This window comes from Cibotium barometz, chromosome 36 (assembly GCF_041138505.1).
Source record: "Cibotium barometz isolate CiBa-2024 chromosome 36, ASM4113850v1, whole genome shotgun sequence".
NCBI classification, from domain to species: Eukaryota; Viridiplantae; Streptophyta; class Polypodiopsida; order Cyatheales; family Cibotiaceae; genus Cibotium; species Cibotium barometz.
This window is the reverse complement of record NC_141081.1, coordinates 8462111-8482265: the sequence shown is the minus strand read 5'-3', so window position 1 is coordinate 8482265 and position 20155 is coordinate 8462111. Positions and strand designations below refer to the sequence as shown.

Genomic DNA, 20155 nt, shown 5'->3' with positions numbered 1-20155 from the left:
ATTTGGGTTTGGCACAATTTTCTATAGAAGGCATTAAGAACTTTGAGATGAGGAGATAAAAGAAGCTCGTAAGCTAAGTCACTTACTTTCATTGAATTCAGATATAAGGCTCACAATATCTGGGGGATAAGTTCTTATACTCACCAAGAGATAAAGAACTTCTTTTGGGCCGTACTCGAATGAAAACCAAAACCTTGGTATCCAAAACACCCATTTTCACTTCTGAACTCATTGTTCTGAATCCTTAAAACAGCGTGACTCCTGAGAAGTATTCTAGGGAAAGGGTCTTCCTTTTTTTTAAACAGAATCTTTCTTTTATTTTTGAGAGGGAATAATTATAAGATCAAAAAGGGAGATTCTTACTCCTGTATACCTCGAAGGCTGGGGAGGAATCTTACATTCTACCCCACTTAAAAAGTGCGAGATGTCCTCATCTCGCCAAGTAGAGGACAACTCTTTTTCTTAAGATCCAATTTATTCTAGGGTTCCATATATTCTGGTCAACCCAACAGAATACGGGGATAAATATCCCTTATATAGAACTCATCATTAAATAACAATTCATTTCAGATCATATCATTCATATCTTTAACACGATAATGGTCCATTAGATCGAAAATCTTTCTTTCTGAACATTCCTCCACGGGAATTTCAGTCAAGCAAGTTTTCAATTTGTCATCCCTTAACTTGATATACCGAGTCAAGTGTTAACAGTAGCACTTTGACAGCACAATCCACTAATCTCATAGTGATTTGCTGAAATCATTATCATCATTTATCATTACAGGGACTCGTCCCATTCATCCTCATTGTGGTTTTGCTCAGGTTATTATATTTCAACTAAATTTCAAAAATCATCATTTTTCAATCAGAATCCCAATCAATTCATCAGTTCCCAAACAGAATTAAAAATCATATCAACCACATTCGAATTCATCAACTGGATAGCATTAATGCTTATAATTTCAAGTCTTAGATTTACTCGTATATACTGCCGGTAAAGAGCTGCAGTTATACCCTCGGTATATACGGGTCGTCATAATACTTGGAACTATAAGGTAAATACCATCATGTCTAGGCCTCAAGCAAGTCAGGGTTCCATATAATTGGGGTACTTCCATTTGAAGACCCAATTACTAATTTATGAATTTTCAGATTGAATATCAATTTGTATGAATTATATCACACAATTACAACCTTTTTGATTCTTGATAAATTTTTGATGTATTTGGCTTCTCGGTTGATCCTTATTAACCAAAAAGCTCTGATACCAACTGTGAGATCCCCCTGTTCCCACCGAGCAACGGATTCGGGTACTAGCAGCGGAAGTAGCACTTCTCGCACGGGACAGGGGTCCCACATTCGGGGCCTCGTCCACGGATATCCGGACAAGAGACTAATCCGTCGGTTTTTCCAAAACCGAACCCGAAAAAACTTCCCTTACCCGGAAAGCACGGGCGATTCCACCAGGATAATTTTTTTACTCTAACGTAGTCAAGATCATTACTGATCACGCTGATCCAACTGCACCTATAAAGATACTCGGTCGGATCAAGAAAGAAACTTGCACTTGGATCATTGGGATCAACGCTTTTTTCCCCATCAAGAGGCACAGCCGTTGATTCCTATCCATAGAACAATTACTATCCGGGACTTACTTCATCTATCGTAATAACAGAAATTGAGTCTCGGTTTACGGATCCATCAGTCCAGCCTAACCCCATCCGATCCCATGGGTTAGCCAACCACCCAACCACTGTAGTGATGGGATCCAATTTGGAATTTGGTTAGGTTTTGTCCCGGGTACCTAGCCGGAATTTCATGCAAACATAAAACTAGCCACACCACTTACACACCCAATATGAAAATTGCCTTTTTCTTAGCATCAGCTAACTTTAAAACAATCCTTTAATGAAACCATAGTACCACTGATCACAATCTCCCAATTTATCCAGTTGATTCATAATTTCCCATCATTCCTTCATCAGAGTATCTATGGCATCATTGGCAACTAGAACGCTCACCACCTGTCCACACAGGGGCCGTTTCTATAGTTCCTAGCCCATAATACTCAACAATATAATCACTTATCAAGATGGACTCTCGTTGAAGATCAGCAAGATCAACCAACAGATCCATATAAAAGAGCCATGGACTCATCCGTTGAGGACCAGCAAGGTCAGTCAACCAGATCCATGCCCGGTTCCAGAAAACAACTCTTACTCCTTGTTCCAATATCTTCCTCGACGCACGCGTGGGTATCCTAGGCGACCCAGAGCCCGAGCACCGTATGGTCAGCACCCTCTAGGATCCTTCGCAGGTGACCTAGCGCTTCACTCATAGGCCGCTTCCTTGGTCCCTCATCCACCGTACCGGAAGCTCACCATTTTAATCGAACCGAGGCTGGTCAAGACCTCGGTCGACCTTGCTACGCGAGACGTCCTCCATTGACTCTCCGTCACAGCAGTTGCAACTTTATCAGTTAGGTCTCCACGACCTTAATCACAAGACGGTCAAAATGCTTCCCCAGCATTCTTGACATAAAACAGCCATTTACAAACAGCATTTACAAACAGTTTACAAATACAGTTTCTATATTAACTCTCATTTTTCCACATTATCCCTCATTAATCCACATTACTTATTCCACATTCCATGTATATGTGTACTCATCCAATCACCTCCTTTTCCATCTCTTCACTTCAGATTCCTTCACATCACATATCATATATTCACATCCATATCCACATCCATACATCCACATCCACATCCACATTCACATCCATACATCCACATCTACATGCTTATCTCCATTTTCACATCCTCATTTAACCATCCACATCCCATATCCACATTCATACATACACATCCATATCCACATCCACATCCACATCCACATTCACATCCACGCATCCACGTCTACATGCTTACCTCCATTTTCACATCCTCATTTATACATCCACATCCCATATCCACATTCATACATACACATCCATACATCCACATCTACATCCACATACATACATACATCCACATCCACATTCCACATTCACATCTATACATCCACATCTACATTCACATTCACATACATCCACATCCACATTCCCATACATCCACATCTATACATCCACATTCCACATTCACATCTACATTCACATTCACATACATCCACATCCCCATTCCCATTCACATCTATACATCCACATCTACATCCACATACATACATACATCCACATCCACATTCCACATTCACATCTACATTCACATTCACATACATCCACATCCACATTCCCATACATCCACATCTATACATCCACATTCCACATTCACATCTACATTTCCATTCACATCTATACATCCACATCCATTCACATCTATACATCCACATCTACATCCACATTTACATCTATGCATATACATCTTCATGCATATATCCATTTTCATGTTCATACATCCACACTCCCATCTCCATATCCACACATCCACATACATGCATCCATTTTCACATTCCCATTTATAACCCCATATACCTTCACATCTAATCTTTTACATCACATCCATTCTCGCCCTATCACAACCCATATACATCTTATCCTATCACATACACTTCTTACCTCATCCCCCCATACACATCTTAATTCATCTTATCACATCCTAACTTATTTCATAAGCATCTTATCACCTCTTATCACACCTCTTATCACATCCTATCACTTTCCATACGCATCTTATCAATTCTTATCACATCTCATACACCTCTTATCACATCTTATCACATTTCATATCTTTTTTTTTTTAAAAGAGAATTCTTTTATTTGATATAAGATTTCTCTACACATTTATTTATACATAAATTCCATTTAAGGAGACTAACACTTTCGAAATTAAAATCAATCTTTTATGCATCTTCTTATGCTTGATTTCAATTTGGTAGGGAATTATACTTTTAGAATAAAAGAATTTCTCTTATGCATCTAAGTTAAGCATAAAATCCAATTATGAGAAAAATCATACTTTTAGTATAAAAAGAATATCTTTTATGCATACCTATATGCATGAAATCCAATATGATAAAAGTAACACTTTTGATATAAAAAAATTTCCTTTATGCATACTTCTATGCATGAAAATTAAAAATGATAAAAGTAACACTTTTGATATAAAAATTTTCCTTTATGCATACTTCTATGCATGAAAATTAAAAATGATAAAAGTAACACTTTTGATATAAAAATTTTCCTTTATGCATACTTCTATGCATGAAAATTAAAAATGATAAAAGTAACACTTTTGATATAAAAGTTTTCTTTTATGCATACTTTTATGTATGAAATAAAAATGATAAAAGTAACACTTTTGATATAAAAATTTATCCATTATGCATACTTCTATGCATGAAACTAAAAATGGTAAAAATAACACTTTTGATATAAAAATTTATCCTTTATGCATACTTCTATGCATGAAAGTAAAAATGATAAAAGTAACACTTTTGATATAAAAATTTATCCATTATGCATACTTCTATGCATGAAAATAAAAATGGTAAAAATAACACTTTTGATATAAAAATTTATCCTTTATGCATAATATTAAAATTCAATTTCTCCATGATTATAATGAAATTCTTTCAATTAATCTAGGATGATGATTCCTAGAATATGGTAGGAAGTCCTCTTTTTATGCTTTGAATGAAAATTTTTTATGCATAATTTTTATAAAAATTTTGCCATAGCTCCGCTGCTATGACTGATAAATCTCAATTTTTCTAAGGGATAAAGCTTATCATTAAGAAAATAATTAAAATGATTCTCTAATTGGATCCTTAATCCATAATGGATTGAATCATCAATATACATAAACTAAAAGCATAAGAAAAAGGCATTAATTTGGCCTCAAGCATAGCTTAATCTTGGGTTAAGGAAAAGCTTTATGAAAAGCTTGATTTGGATTGAGAATGGGTCATGAGTATGACCATTTCTTGAGTGAGAGAGAGAATTTACATAAGAATCATTAGAATTTAAACATAAATGAAAATTAACTTCAATAGCATTTATTAAATTATGTAACTCTTCACTACTATTCAAACTTCAATAGCATTTAAAAAAAACCATACCAATTAAACTTCTCAAGCTTGAGAGGGGTTGAGAAGAGAGAAACATTGAGAAATTATAGAAAGATGAATATTCACTAATTACCTTACAACTTGCTTGATTCTTTGTTCACGGTAGAGGCCCCCAACCAATCAATTGGTTAAGTATGTTGATGGAGCCACTAATGGGGATTGAAGAAAGAGGGAAGCTCCAAAAACTAGTGAATTATTAAATGAATTCACAGTTTCTGGCTTAGGTGGAGTAGAGTAACGATGCATAAACACTATATATTTTTCAACAAGGGTGAGGCTTCTATTTATAGGAAAAATTGAGCTCCTAACCAAACAAACTGATTCTAGAATTTTCTAAATCAGTTTGGTCAATATTTGACCATTTTTAGGTCAGTTAAGCTAACTTTTTGGAACTAGACTTGAATGAGGAGAGAGGAGAGATGAAATATCTCAATTTTTATGAGTTTAAAACTCATTCAAGCATGTGAAATATGCACCTCCTTTAAAGAATTTCCCTTCCTTACATATGTCATATTTTTAATATTGCTCATAGTTTTTTACTAATAAACCTTGTACATTTTCAACTCTTCATCTTATGTGAAATATGCACCTCCTTTAAAGAACTCCTCTTCCTTACATATGTCATACTTTTAATATTGCTCATAATTTTTTACTAATAAACCTTGTACATTTTCAACTCTTCATCTTATGTGAAATATGCACCTCCTTTAAAGAATTCCCCTTCCTTACATATGTCATATTTTTAATATTGCTCATAGTTTTTTACTAATAAACCTTGTACATTTTCAACTCTTCACCTCATGTGAGCATTTACTCATTTTTGGGTATTTTCTTTTTACAAGTTGGATTTATCTCCTCCCTACACATGGATTGATGCTATTGGTCCATAGGAACCTTAATTGGACCATAGTCTAAAGATTTCTGAAAATCTAGACCCTTAGGCTAAGGTTCTTTATAGCTATTTTCAATTAATTCCAATTGCACATTGGAAAATTCTTTTTGAATTTCTGTTTCAGGGGAACTCATCTGAATTAGAAGAGATATTTTTCTATCCAAAAATATTCAAAATCTGAATATTCTCTCTCTAGAATATTTTTCTTTCTCTAGGCTAAAACAGATAGAAACAAGGTCTTTATATTTCTGAAGAGGGATTGATTACAGGGAAAGATACTAGACATCAAAAAGGGGGTGGGGGAGGAATCTTACAAAGTCAATTAGCCTTTTAGCTAATGCATTCTCCGTCAGATGTTCTTGGATGGCAATCCTTAAGCTTGGGACTAAGTATTCCATGGACATAACTGCTTCAACACCATAAGCTAGACGGAAGGGAGTGTATCCTGTCGCTACCTTATAAGAGGTTTGATATGCCCATAGGGTTGCAATCAGCTAATATTCCCGGTCTGTTCGACTTGCTTCCAAGGTTTTTGTCAAGATAGTACACAAAATTTTGTTTGTACTCTCTGCTTAACGATTAGTTTGTGGATAATAATGTGACAATTTTTGATGGACCACTAAGAATCCTGCAAGTAAATGATCAATCACCTCATTAATAAAATGTAAGCCGCGATCACTAACTAATTCTAATGGGTAGTCGAACCTCGAGATAATTTGCTCGTATAAAACTTTTGCTGTTGTCCATGCATCAGCTCTCTTTGAGGCTCCGGCTTCTGTCCATTTTGTGAAATAGTCCGTGGTGGCCACGATCATGTATCGGACTTGGGATGGATGTGCCGCTGGACTAATAGGTCCAACAAAATCTATTCCCATTTCTTGAATGATTGTCTTACAATAATAGGGGCGAGCGGCATCTTGTCCTTTTACTATGGGATAGCAAAACATTGACATTCTTTGCATCTTTTGACAAATTCTATGGTATCTCTGAATAACGTAGGTCACCATAGTCCTGCTTAAAGCACTTTTTGTGTGATTTCTCCAGCAAAATGTCTGCCCTGCTATCCCTGAATGAGCTTCTTCTAATATGGTAAGATGAACTCATCTTATCTAGAAACGCATCTTCTAAGCACATTATCTTTTCCTAGCTTGTATAGTTCTCCCGCAATCAGTTGTTGATAAGGTGCAGCAAGCTTGATAAGCCACCACATTTTATCTTTGTTCAAAGGTATTTCGTGCAAAAAACCATAAGCTAGATAATCTAAGATGTCCTCACTCCATTCGGGTACCATGTCCAACTTGAACAAATAAGCATTAGGGGAGACCATCCATCAACACGAGCTGCTAGTTCCCCATTTGGAATTCTTGACATGTGATTGGCTAACACATGCTGTGTTCCTTTTCTTACCATGGCTGTAAAGTCAAATTCTAACAATAATAGCAACCATCATGTGATTCTCCCCATGGTGCAAGGCTTATTCACCAGGTATAACAAGGCTTGATGGTCCACGAAGAATATGAATTTGTTGGCCAAGAGGTAATGTTGATATTTCTTGACAGCGTAAACCATGGCCAATCCTTCCCTCTTTGTGGTGGTGTAGTTCACCTCCGTATCATTTAGCTAACGACGACTAGCGAAGCAGACTAGATAGTCTAATTTGAACTCACTAGGTTGGTGGGCTAGTATGCAACCAATAGCAAAGTTTAATGCATCAATATGCACATGAAATATGGATCCCAATTGGGGGGTCATAGAATTAGCACGCTAGCCAATGCTTACTTCAATTAATCATATGCTTCCTGGCATTCCTCAATCCATTCAAAGGCAATGAGGAGATTGTACAATGGTCTAGCTATTTCAACATAGAAAATTATGAAGCGGCAATAATACCCCACATGGCCCATAAATCTTTGCACACCCTTATAATTGGTAGGTGGTGGTAGCTCCAATATCAACTTGACCTTGCTATCATCCATGGATATACCATTCTTTGAGATAATGTGTCCCAATATCACACCATGATTGACCCAAAACTGACACTTTAAAGGGTTCAGGGATATGCGACATAATCGACATCGCTCGAACACTTTCCTCAAGCAGGCGAGATGGTCTGCCCATCGAGAGTGTGCACACGATTGTTAATCAATACCTCCAACCACTTTTGTAAGTAATCCTTGAAGGCTGTGCACATCAACCGTTGAAATGTTGTTGGGGCATTGGTGAGGCCAAAGGGCATAACCTTGTATGCAAATGTCCCCCACATTGTATTGAAAGTTGTCTTGTGCTGGTCTTCTGGTGCTATAGACACCAGATTGTAACCGGAGAATCCATCCAAGAAGCTGTAAGCTTCTTCCCCAACCCCTCTTTTCAAACCATGTTCCGTATAGGGCAGTGGATAATAGTCTTTCCTAGTGGCTGCGTTGACCTTTTTAAGATCAACACATACCCTAAGTTTTCCATTCTTTTTCTGCACTATCACGATTGGTGACAAACAATCCATATGTTCGATTTCATAAATGAAATCCGCAGCAATGAGCTTGTCTATTTCCTCCTTTACAACTACCGTAAGGATTCATCTGGTATGGTTTCTACCTGGTTGGTCGCCTCCCTTCCATGATTGGAATCGCATGTTGTACTACCTCAGGTGGTACCCCCTTCATCTCTTTGGTAATTCCAGGCGAAACAGTCCTTAAATTCCTTAAGGAGAGCGATGAGCTCATCTTCTTCAGCCAAAGTTAATTCCTTTAGGTTTGCATACGGGTCGGGCTTCCTCCCCTTGTCCCGCAATATCCACTTCCTTGGCTTTTGTCGGGCCATCATATGATGTGGATAGCCCATCCTCCTTGACCCTTGTTGCCGTCAGCCAGACCACTTTACGTTTGCCCCAACAATATATGTTTTGAAGTGGTTGGGGACTGAGAGCAAGTCTGGTTTGTCCTCATTTTCACTTTTGGTTTTAGCCATGATCTTTCTAGCCTCACGTTGTGCTTCTGCCAAGGCTTTATTGTGTTTTTGATGCCCCACATTTGTAAGCTTGGGTGTTTTCGACGCCCCGCTTTTGTAAGCTTGGGTGTTTCTAACTCTTTAAGGGTGACTTTCTCCTTATGTCTTCCCTCCAGCAATATCTTACTCAACTCCTCACCCCAATCCTTGGAGAAATCATTGTGTACCTTAATGGCCTCAAGGTATCTCAGCCATTGGGCATCCGTGGGTTTTCTTTGTAATAGGGCATTTCATCAAGCTATATATCATTTCTGTTTTCGCCACCATTTGAGGCGTTGAGCACTGGTATGGCCTTATGCTATGGTCCCTTCTATACTCGATGTCTCCTTTTCTGATGCTTCATCAATGGTCTACCAATTAACCATACAGATAGAGGTCGTGGGATGGTTCTAGATTCCACATACTGGGTCCCCCTAGGTTGCATCACATCTATGGTGGCCAACACATGTATCCAGTTTTCACTGAAAATTGGAGGAGGAAGTGACACATTTATTTCCATTTCCTCTTCTTCCTTGGAATCTCCCACCAAGGGTTGGCATATTTGTATAGAGGTGGTATGTTCCATTGTGACCAAACTGTTACCAAACAATTTCTCTTCCATGGGGTGTGCTTTCCATGTTCTCAAATCAATCTTTAAAATTTGCAAATCCCTACGTACATACACGTGATCTAAGGCCCAATCATGCACCAATTTGGATTCCCCCATGAAGGATCTCCCCAATATTTTGTCATATGAATTAGGTTGGCATAGGAAGTCCATGACCACAAATGTATGATGGTAGTGGAACGTAAAGAGTTTGAATTTTACATTCTCTAGAAGTTCAATGGGCCTCGAAGATGTTCCGTCAGCCATTTGGCAACAGTTCCGTAATAGTTGCCCTAATGGCACTTGTACGAGCATGGACAGCACAGCCACCACGAGACTTCCTATGTCTCTCGGTTCTTTGGAGATAGAGGGTTCTCCCCATGTATGTGCCTCAGATTCCTCCAGAGGGAAGGAATGGATGGACTCCCCCAACACATTTTCCTCAAACATCTTGGATAGTGTGTTTGCTTGGGACCCCTCTTCAGTTTCTTCCAGAATTGGAGTAGGCACGTCCAATTCCCTTTCTCCCTGGTTGGCTCGTTTCATGGATAAGCTATATCCCTGACCTGGTTAGCCCTTATCTTGTTGGCACTCTTCGACTAAGGCCATGGCATCTTTGAAAAGATGCAGGGGAGCAAAGAGCTTGAGCTCTTGCAAGCACACACACACTCATAAAACCCTAATAGAGAACACACAAGGTGAGAGGCTGAAAATCTTCTTCTTCTTCACTCAACACTCAACACACCATATACAACGATAAGAGTACACACCATATGAAAGAAGGTACTCAACCAAATACATACTAAGGTTCTCTATAGTGTGAACCCAACTAAATGAGCTGGCACTATAACTATGCCAGTCTCCAGAATGGCTATCACATAGCCTGTCATCCCACTGGCTGCATATCACCCATGATCTCACCAACCATGCCAGTGGTGTAAGTGTGGGGCCTATCCCCTAGGCAGGTCATCAGTGTCCACCACCTCACTAGATGAACTCCATATCTCAACACTCCCAACTCCATCTCATGTACACCAAGCGAAGCTCTGAATCTGTGGAGCTTCTCTGTACCCAATGCTTTGGTGAAGATGTCAGCTACGTGATCCTGTGTGCTGACATAAACAAGGTCAACGTCTCCTGCCAAGACCTTCTCTCTGACAAAATGGTAGTGGACCTCTATATGCTTTGTGCGAGCATGAAAAATTGGGTTCCTGGCCAACTGTATACTACTATTGTTGCACAAAAAATGACTTGTCTATCCACTGATAGACCCAAATCTGCAAAGTAGCTTTCTCAACCAAGCTACCTTACATGCTGCCATAGTAGCACCTCTGTACTTGGCCTCTATACTGGATAGAGCAATCATAGGCTGCTTCTTGCTACTCCAAGTCACAGCAGCACTCCCCAAAGAAAACATGAAACCACTAGTAGATCTTCTATCTGAGATACTACCAGCCTAATCAGCATCTATGTACCCACATGTACACATATCTCTGTCCCAGTTTCATAAAATAGTCCACAATGCAAAGTAGACCTCACATACCTCAGTATGCGTCTCAATGCATCCAAATGCGGCTTCCGAGAAACCTGCATAAACTGACTCACCAGCCCAACAGCATAGCTCAATTCTGGCTTGGTGATCGTCATGTAGATCAAGCTTCCTACTATGCACCTATACATAGCAGGATCCTCCAAAATCTCTCTTGAATCTGCACTCAACTTGCCATTCTGATCCAATGGCATTGAGGTAGGCTTACAGCCTGTCATACCATACTTAGACAATATGTCCAAGCCATACTGTCTCTGCAGTAATCCAATACCATGTGGTGACCTAATCACCTCAATGCCCAAGAAATATTTGAGCTCCCCTAGATCCTTCATCTGAAACTTCTGTCTAAGCAAGATATTTATATCAAAGATCTCGCATCATGGTCTCCCTTAATGATCAAGTCATCTACATAGATGACAACAAGCACAACCCCTCTATCACCGTGTCTCATACAGCGAGAAATCTGCATTGGCTACATGAAAGCCAATAGTGACAAGATATTCAAAAATCTTGTCAGACCATGCTCTTGGTGCTTGTTTTAAGCCATACAAGGCTTTCTTCAACCTCCAAACATGCTCGGGGTGACTCACATACACCTCTTCTTGCAAATCCCCATGCAAGAATGCATTCTTTACATCCATCTGATGTAAAGACTATTGCTTTGACACAGCCACTGCTATCACAACTCTCACTGTTGCCATCTTGGCAACTGGGCTGAAAGTTTCCTCATAATCAATGCCATATGTCTGCGCATATCCTTTGGCTACCAATCTAGCCTTGTACTTGCTTATGCTTCCATCACTGTTATGTTTTACTTTGTACACCCACTTGCATCCAATGGCTTTCTTGCCTTCAGGCAATTGCACTAAATCCCGTCTCATTTCCATATAGTGCATCCATCTCCTCATCCATAGCTTTCTCCCTACACACATTTCCAACAGCCTCATCAATGCATGTGGGCTCTACAACCTGCATAACCTTTGCCATGTATGCATAGTGATGTGCCACATAACCATCATAGTAAACGTCTGTAATGGTTCTTCACTCTCCTAGATCTTCACAGCTTTGCATTCATGGCTTCCATAGCCTTCTTTACACCAGGTGTTCTCATAGTTGGGATCCCAAGCTCCTCTCATCAAGGCTCATCTCTGAGCCACTAGACTCTCCATCAACATGAGAATGCCTTGCAAAAATGTCAGGCATACTAAGGGGCTCAACCACTGTTTCTTTGCCTTTATGTGATGTACTAATCACATTTGCAGGACTGGTATTATGATGCAGCCTGCCACTCCATGGTCTATCAACTGAACCACTAGATGAGGACTCTCCTGGTCCACTCAAAGACTGTGATTGATGACTTGCATTTTGTGCAACCACATTTCCACTCACATCAGGCCCAATAGCTTCTTTTTCTCAGCAGCATACCAGCTGCTCATCTCATCAAAAACAACATCCTTACTTACTCTCAACTCACGTGTAGCAGGGTTATAACACCTGTATCCCTTTTGCTCAAGGGAATATCCAATAAACACACATTTTTCAGCTTTTGGATCCAACTTAGTTCTCAGCTCATCTAGCACATGCACATATGCAATGCATCCAAAGACTTTTAGATGAGACAAATCAGCTTTTGGATCCAACTTAGTTCTCAGCTCATCTGGCACATGCACATATGCAATGCATCCATCAATAAATGTCACATAATACTTGTAGCCTAGACATGGTCTTCGTAGGACCCCATACATCTAAATGCACAACATCTAGTGCATTTCTGCTCACATTTCTGTTACGTGGAAATACATGCTTTGTTTGCTTTCCAAATTGGCATGCTTCTTATATTCTTTGCATACCTTCAAGTTTAAATTTTGGCAGCCCTATCACAATTCCTTTAGTCTGCATAGACTTCATTCTCTGCACATTCATATGTCCAATTCTTTTATGCCAAATGTCTATGTCTGCAACAATTCATGAACCATTTGCAAACATCGCAACACTCACTTCAAGCATGTTTACATTCAACGTAAATATTCTGCCCACTCTGTTGCCTTTTGTTGCAACCAACCTGCACTTGTCTTTAAAGTCTTCAACATAACAACCATCACGGCTAAACCGAACATACAAACCCTACTCAATCATCTAGCCAACTGAAACAAGATTCTTCGTTATGTTTGGAACATGAAGTACATCTACAAGGTACTTCACTTTGCTATCCTGCATAGACAATGGCACATCTCCAACATGGGCAATTGGATGAGCAGTGTCATCCCCCTGTTTCCACAAAACCTGGTCTTTTAAAGTTTTTCATCTCCTTGAACCACTCCCCATGACTTGTCATGTGGTTTGAAGCACCTGAATCAACGTACCATACATCATCTTTATGTGCTGCTTCTACATTTTCAAACATGGCATTAACGACATGCTGCATAACAAACAACCTTTCATTATCCTCATTGTTTCTACTTGAGGATGCATGCTACAATTTTCCATTTTGCATGTCAGCCTGCCTCTTATAACAATCTGCCTGCACATGTCATGGAATGCAAGTTCTTGGCACAGTCAATGGCTCCTTATGTTTTTTATTTTTATGAATTTTTGAAAAATAAAAACAAAACTCCAACCTATTCGTTCACGTTGGTGCTTCCAATGATACAAATATCAAATTAACAAGAAAAAACAGTGAAGCTCTATCCTAATACCACTCCACCACACACATACACAACATTCTAACCAATTTCTCTCATGATTTTTTCCTACCACACAAAAGGACAATCATGAATCTTATGCAATGGGAGCTAAAACTCCAAGAGGATGGCAGAAACAAAGGTGTTTCCCCACCAGCATGGCACCAAAAATGTTATGGGCTACCACACCTCCAAGAGGGAACTCAACACATTCACCTAAAGGATGAGCAATAGATCATAACAACTATTGTAGGGCACTTACCAATGCTTCGAACTTGAGTCCCTTGAGGCCTCCAAGCTCGCTTGTTAAGCTCCAACCTCCAAGCTCCACCTCCACGCTATCATCGTAGAGTCGCTCGCATCGTCCGCATAAGGCAATCACTCTCTCTCTCACTCTTCCACACAAGCATAGAAGAGGAACAATGCTAGAGTGCTCTCTCTCTCACAATCTCTCTCAAGACACAAGAAATAGTTCTCTATAGCACAAAGGGGATTATGTCTTTTAGAAAATGCCTTATATACATTTGACCCTTATTCACACTTAGGCACCCAGAACTTACTTATTAGGCCTTGGGTAGCCAATATCTCATAATGTACAACTTTTATAGTGCCATTTCATGACACTTATTAATGTACTCAATTAGAGGATCATGTTTGCTAATCCAAAATGGGATTAACAGATAGACATGCAAATCAAAATTTGATTAACAGATAGACATGCAAATCAAAATTTGATTTAAAAAAAAGTAAAACGGGACCTATTTTTAGAGTCGACTTTCACATACAACTGATTTTGGCGATTCTGTCCACTGAAAGTTGTAGACCACACATGTTCTGGTAATTTTAAGTACCCACATGATTAGTTTCTGATAATTGTGTGTGAAGTTATACTTGTTACAAGTTATAATCCTAACAGCAGATCTCTGAGGCTTGCCAAATCTACAAACAACTCTTCCATAACTTTTGGAGAGTAGACATGGATTCCCAGTTAATCAAGACATCAGCAAATATATCAGGGAAGTACATAAACACTCCTTCTATTATTTTGCTTTAAATTCTTTTGAGATTAAATAAATATATCGATAAGCGTGTATATGGGAGAATCTGAGTCGATGTACGACATGCTTAACCATGGCAACGATGGGGAACATCACGAGAAGAGGAGAGGGGGGGTTCCCACACCAAGAGCTATTGTCGATTTTCTCATAGAATAAACACTTTTGGAGTTAAAGAATTAGAAGATAGAATATTTGACTAGTTTGTGACTAGATTTTAAGTATAACCTTCATTAGGGGCTGTTTTGCGAAGCATTTATCTTTCCATGTATTTAGAATCATATTTTGACATAAAGACAAAAGTTTTAGACAACAGAAAACTCTGCCAGAGTGTATGAGACGCTAGAAAGTCAAATCCCTTTCATTTTTGAGTTATTCGAGTGCAAAGTGGGGCACTTGGTTGTTTTGATAGTTTTTTTTTGCTGAAAACACAACTTTGGCTGTTTTGAATGCTCTCAAAGAGAGCTTAGAACTCATTTTTAGAGAACCATCACCGAGACGTACTTTATAGAGCATTAGAAGTCCTAAAACTCTGTAGTTTTGACTTTTCTCTAATTCCAAATATATTGGAAGATATTACTCTCCCAAAGTGCAGTCAAATATACATGTATCTTTTCATACCAAGCTCGTGGAGCTTGCTTTAAACCATATAAAGCCTTTTTCAACCTGCACACTTTGTTTTCCTGCCCTTTTTGAACAAAACCACGAGGCTGCGATACATACACCTCCTCATGCAAATCTCCATTCAAGAACGTAGTCTTTATGTCTAACTGATGTACATTCCAACCATTATGAGCTGCCAATGCACAAATGCTACGAATGGTAGTCATACGACAAGCGGGAGTAAAGGTCTCATCAAAATCAATGCCCTTTTCTTGAGCATAACCCTTTGCAACAAGTCTAGCCTTATAGCGATCAACACTGCCATCTGGCTTTCGTTTCAACTTAAAAACCCACTTACATCCAATGGCCTTTTTACCAATAGGCAAATCACATAAAGACCATGTACCATTTTTTATTATAGCATCATATTCACTTTGCATTGTAGCCAACCGATTTTTTGATTTTTGTGCCTCATCCAAGTGAAAGAGGTTCTTCCTCTTTACACATACTAGACACAGCCAAAGCATAACAATCTGATGCATAAGAGGCATGCTGAAAAACTGAACGAGTACGACTAGATATAGGTGCATCAATTTTACTATCACGCAAGGTTTGCACCAGCCATTTAGGTATATTTCTAGCCTGCTCATTTTCAGCCCTATCCTCAGAAATTACATCCTGTAAATCTGCATCAGAAATAGGCTGATCTATGATGTCGTTTGAAATCTGCATAGGCTGAATATTTACCTCATTAGGACTTACATTTGAATTCCCACCTGTAAACAGAGGCAACAATGTATCAAATACATCCCGTGAGCTCACACCTGTCTCTTTGGTACATGATAACAAAGGCTGCACAGCATCTTCCACAAAAACAACATCTCGAAGATACGCTTTGACTGCGGATGATACAATCTGTAACCCTTGCTCTCAGCACTGTAACCAATATATTGACAGCCTTATCATCCAATTTTCTGCGTTGTTGCACAGGCACTAAAGCATAGGCCAAGCAACCAAAGACACGCAAGTGACCAATAGAAGGCTTCCTGCCATGCCAAGCTTCGTATGGAGTAATAGACTGCAAGGCCTTAGTGGGACACCTATAGAGTACATATGCAGCACACATGACAGCCTCAAGCCAAAACGCATGTGGCAAAGCTTGGCTCTTGACCATACATCGTGCCATCTCCATAAGTGACCTGTTTTTCCTCTCAGCAACACCATTTTGCTCTTACTTAATGTGCACGGCACCCGCCACCGCCGTCTGCGCGAGCTCGCCACCACCCTCCTCAGCCCCACCGCCATCCAAGCCCACCACGTCCTTCCCGTCCAAGACCACGCCCTCGCCATCCTTCGCCCTTGGCTGCACCGCCCCTGTATCGACGCCCAACACGAATCTAAAAAGGTCAGCTTGCTATCCCATCTCCTTAATCATACCTAAACCTCACCTAATCAGACCTCTTGATTGTTTCGTTAATTGCTACTCCGGTTGTTGCTGTCACAACTTCAATGCTAGGTTGTTGCTGCAATTCCAAGGCTAGGTTGGATTATAATTAGTCATCTCATTTCCATACAATGTTTGGTGCTAGTTCTCGCTATAATTCAAAGATTAGTGGTTGGAACATTAGTTGTTTTATTTTTTATTTGGTTCTGAATCCTGATTTAAGCTACTCCAGCGCACATTTTTTAATGCTAGTTGTTGCAGCAGCTCCAAGGTTAGGATACCCTACCATTTTATCACTGATTTCAAAGTTCAGAAAATCAATGATGAACCTCTGAAGCGAAATCATTAAAGCCTTAGAAGAGGAAATCTATCATCCAGTTGTCCTAAAAAATAAAGTTAAAAAATCTGTCCTTTTTCTAAAAAGTAAGGAAACGCATCATTTAAATTAATTGTTGATTTATTCAAAGACCACCATGAAACATAACTATTGTTTCCAAAAAAAAGAAAAAACATTTCAACCTACTTTCATCAAGCTAATCTTACTTTCAGCATGACCGATCAGTAAGTAATTAATCCTCATCTCTCTCTTAATAATGGAATCAACCGTGTGCCCAGTTCATCTTTACCTACATTGTCAAGAGTCTCCTCAGTTTGGAAGCCGAAGATCCCAACACTCTGAAGCTAATGAGGGATTATCTCTTTCTAATGACTGGCTACTCCTCAGTTCCTATTGATCTGCCAGGAACCACATACAACAAAGTGCTCAAGGTACTAATGGATTCTCATGCCATCGTACTGCATGCATTAAATTTTACACATGCATGTATGTACATATATTCATACATCTACACAGATACATGCTTACACATATACACGTGTACATACATTCACAAATATGTACGTACATGTTCCTACGAATGTAGCTGCATGCATGCGTTGATGCACACATACATGCTTTTGTGTAAACAGGCACATAACACACGTACCACTCATACTTGCTCACCTACATCAAGACATAACATCCATGCATGTGGATGTGCGTACAGGGGGTTGAGATGTGCACTCATCTCACACAATGTTTCTCGTGTGCAATTTATGGCTATAATGTGCATGCGTGCTCACCATCAAACATACATACGTACTTCTGTACAAGCAATATACAAACTATACATACGTCATGCAATCATAGCGCTGGCATGTATGTCACATACGTTGAGGAGACATTGCACGTGCATGCGACATGTCCCCACATACACTGAGCTGGAGACATTGCATGTGTGGTGTGATTTTATGTATTTGTACATGCATGCGCATATGTACGTACATGAGAGTATATATGAGGATATACTATCTTTTTAAATGATTTCTTCATTTATGGCAGGCTCGTGAGAGGATTAATTCTATATTCAAAAATATCATCAGGCTGAGAAAAAAGAAGCCTCCCGAGTGCAGAGCCATTGGATTTTACGGATGTGTTATTGAAGGAGACGGATGAATGTGGGAAGCATTTTAGTGAACAAGAGTTTGTGGAGTTCATTTTCTTCTTGGTATTGGGTGGCTTTGAGACTACCAGTATTCTACTCACGAATGTGATCAAGTTTCTCTCAGAGAATTCCCATGTTGTAGATGAGCTCCGGAGCAACAACTTATTGACATTAGCAAAAGAAACTTATATTGTCTCAATCAAGAAAGCGCAAACATAATTCAAAATGCGACTCTGTTTTAATGAACCAAAAAAGGAATGACAACATATAACCATCTATAAGACACTAGAAGAAGAAATTACAGATGTCCCAAAAGTTACTGACTTATCTATGGCGCAAACCTAATTTCTTGCTGTTTACATAATTTCTTGCTTCCCTGCAATTTTTGCATTTCCGCAATGGATCAAAAAATCCAACCAAATGCCAAACATCCCTTATACATTCCTTCTATTTAACACTAGTAGAAGGAATATTGCGGTGTCCCGAGAGTGCTTGACTAAGCTCTAACTTTGTAATTGCAGCTTGGTGCATAAATTTGTGTATTGCAGGTTGCAAACCAAACACCCTAATGAACACAAAATATATATGCTCACATGGCACGTACGACTCTTTTTTCAGATCCCTCAAAGCAAACTCTGGATAAGAGCACCTTGGAAATTTGCATACATTAACTGCAAAGGAGATTCTAGATTTCTTTGAATCAGTTGTTGAAATCCAAAAAACGTGTGACTCTGCTTGACTGACAACTATCTCACGCACTACCTCTCCTTCCATTATAAGTGCTCTGTTAATGCAATCTTGGCTTGCCTTGCTTATCTTCTCCTTCCATCTTACAATGTGGCCATCACCTCTGCTCGTTGGGCGAACATTGGATGGTGTTGTCTGAATAGTGGAAACACTGTGTTTTACACCCTCCAAAATAAAACCCGCGTTGATGAGTTTGGTTGTCTCTTTCGCAGACAAACATGTGCCTTTAGCAACCTTCCAAAGAAGAGGAGCTGGCCCACAAGACTTCTGAATCTGCTCATCCACTCTAGCTGAATGAATTACACTTGGACAAAAGTAGAACATCTACCAACTCTCCTTATCCTTATACTGTCGACGTCCTTTGAAGCAAGATGCAGGAATACCCTTCAATGGCCCTTCCTTCTTGTCAAGAACGAAAGCTCCACAGCGTTTGGCTCTCCCTTCCAAAATACCCCAGCATGTAGATTGACATTTGGGTGGTGTTCTCCGGATAGCCCATTCTTTCACATCAACCTCACTCTCTTTTGGGGTCCCATAAATGCATGAAGCACCCTCTTTTGGTCTTGGAACATGAATAGTAACGTTCTCATATTCTGGTCGATGACTATCTGTATCAAGTATAATTTTTGCATCCATTTTTCTTCTCTTGCGCATCACACTTTTCAGGACTGTCCTCTGAACATCTGGAGCAACAATATCTTGTTCCTCCAACACTGTTGATGCAAGGTCCACAAGATCTTTTTTTGCTTGAACCCCTTCGTCTCCGGACATAAATCTTTTCTTAATTTGATTTAAACTCGGCCCAGACCCCTCATGTCTTCTTGTCAAGTAGGCCTTATAATGGACACTTTGCAAGACTGACATGGCAAGGTCTGCACTGAAGCAGAGAACAAGCTAACTTGTTGAGCGTATCCCAAAGCTGCTTGCATGGATGCATGCTTAGACTCTGAGAGATTAACCGTAGGCACAAATGGACCTCCACCCCC

General features: G+C 39.4%; 1 protein-coding gene across 1 annotated transcript; it reads left to right on the top strand.

Moving 5' to 3' along the window:
- The first annotated feature begins 14812 nt into the window (after nucleotides 1-14812).
- On the top strand, nucleotides 14813-18433 carry LOC147617455 (cholesterol 16,22-dihydroxylase CYP90G4-like). Its single transcript, XM_086775392.1, has 4 exons — nucleotides 14813-14856; nucleotides 16710-16899; nucleotides 17554-17706; nucleotides 18320-18433. The coding sequence occupies exons 1-4, from the start codon at nucleotides 14813-14815 to the stop codon at nucleotides 18431-18433; spliced, it is 501 nt and encodes a 166-aa protein (XP_086631518.1).
- The last annotated feature ends 1722 nt before the right edge of the window (nucleotides 18434-20155 follow it).

Coding starts and splice junctions, on each gene's coding strand:
- LOC147617455 (XM_086775392.1), top strand. CDS start 14,813: ATGGATTCCCAGTTAATCAAGACATCAGCAAATATATCAGGGAA. Junction 16,900..17,553: donor CCCAACACGAATCTAAAAAG/GTCAGCTTGCTA, acceptor CCGTGTGCCCAG/TTCATCTTTACCTACATTGT. Junction 17,707..18,319: donor CATACAACAAAGTGCTCAAG/GTACTAATGGAT, acceptor CATTTATGGCAG/GCTCGTGAGAGGATTAATTC.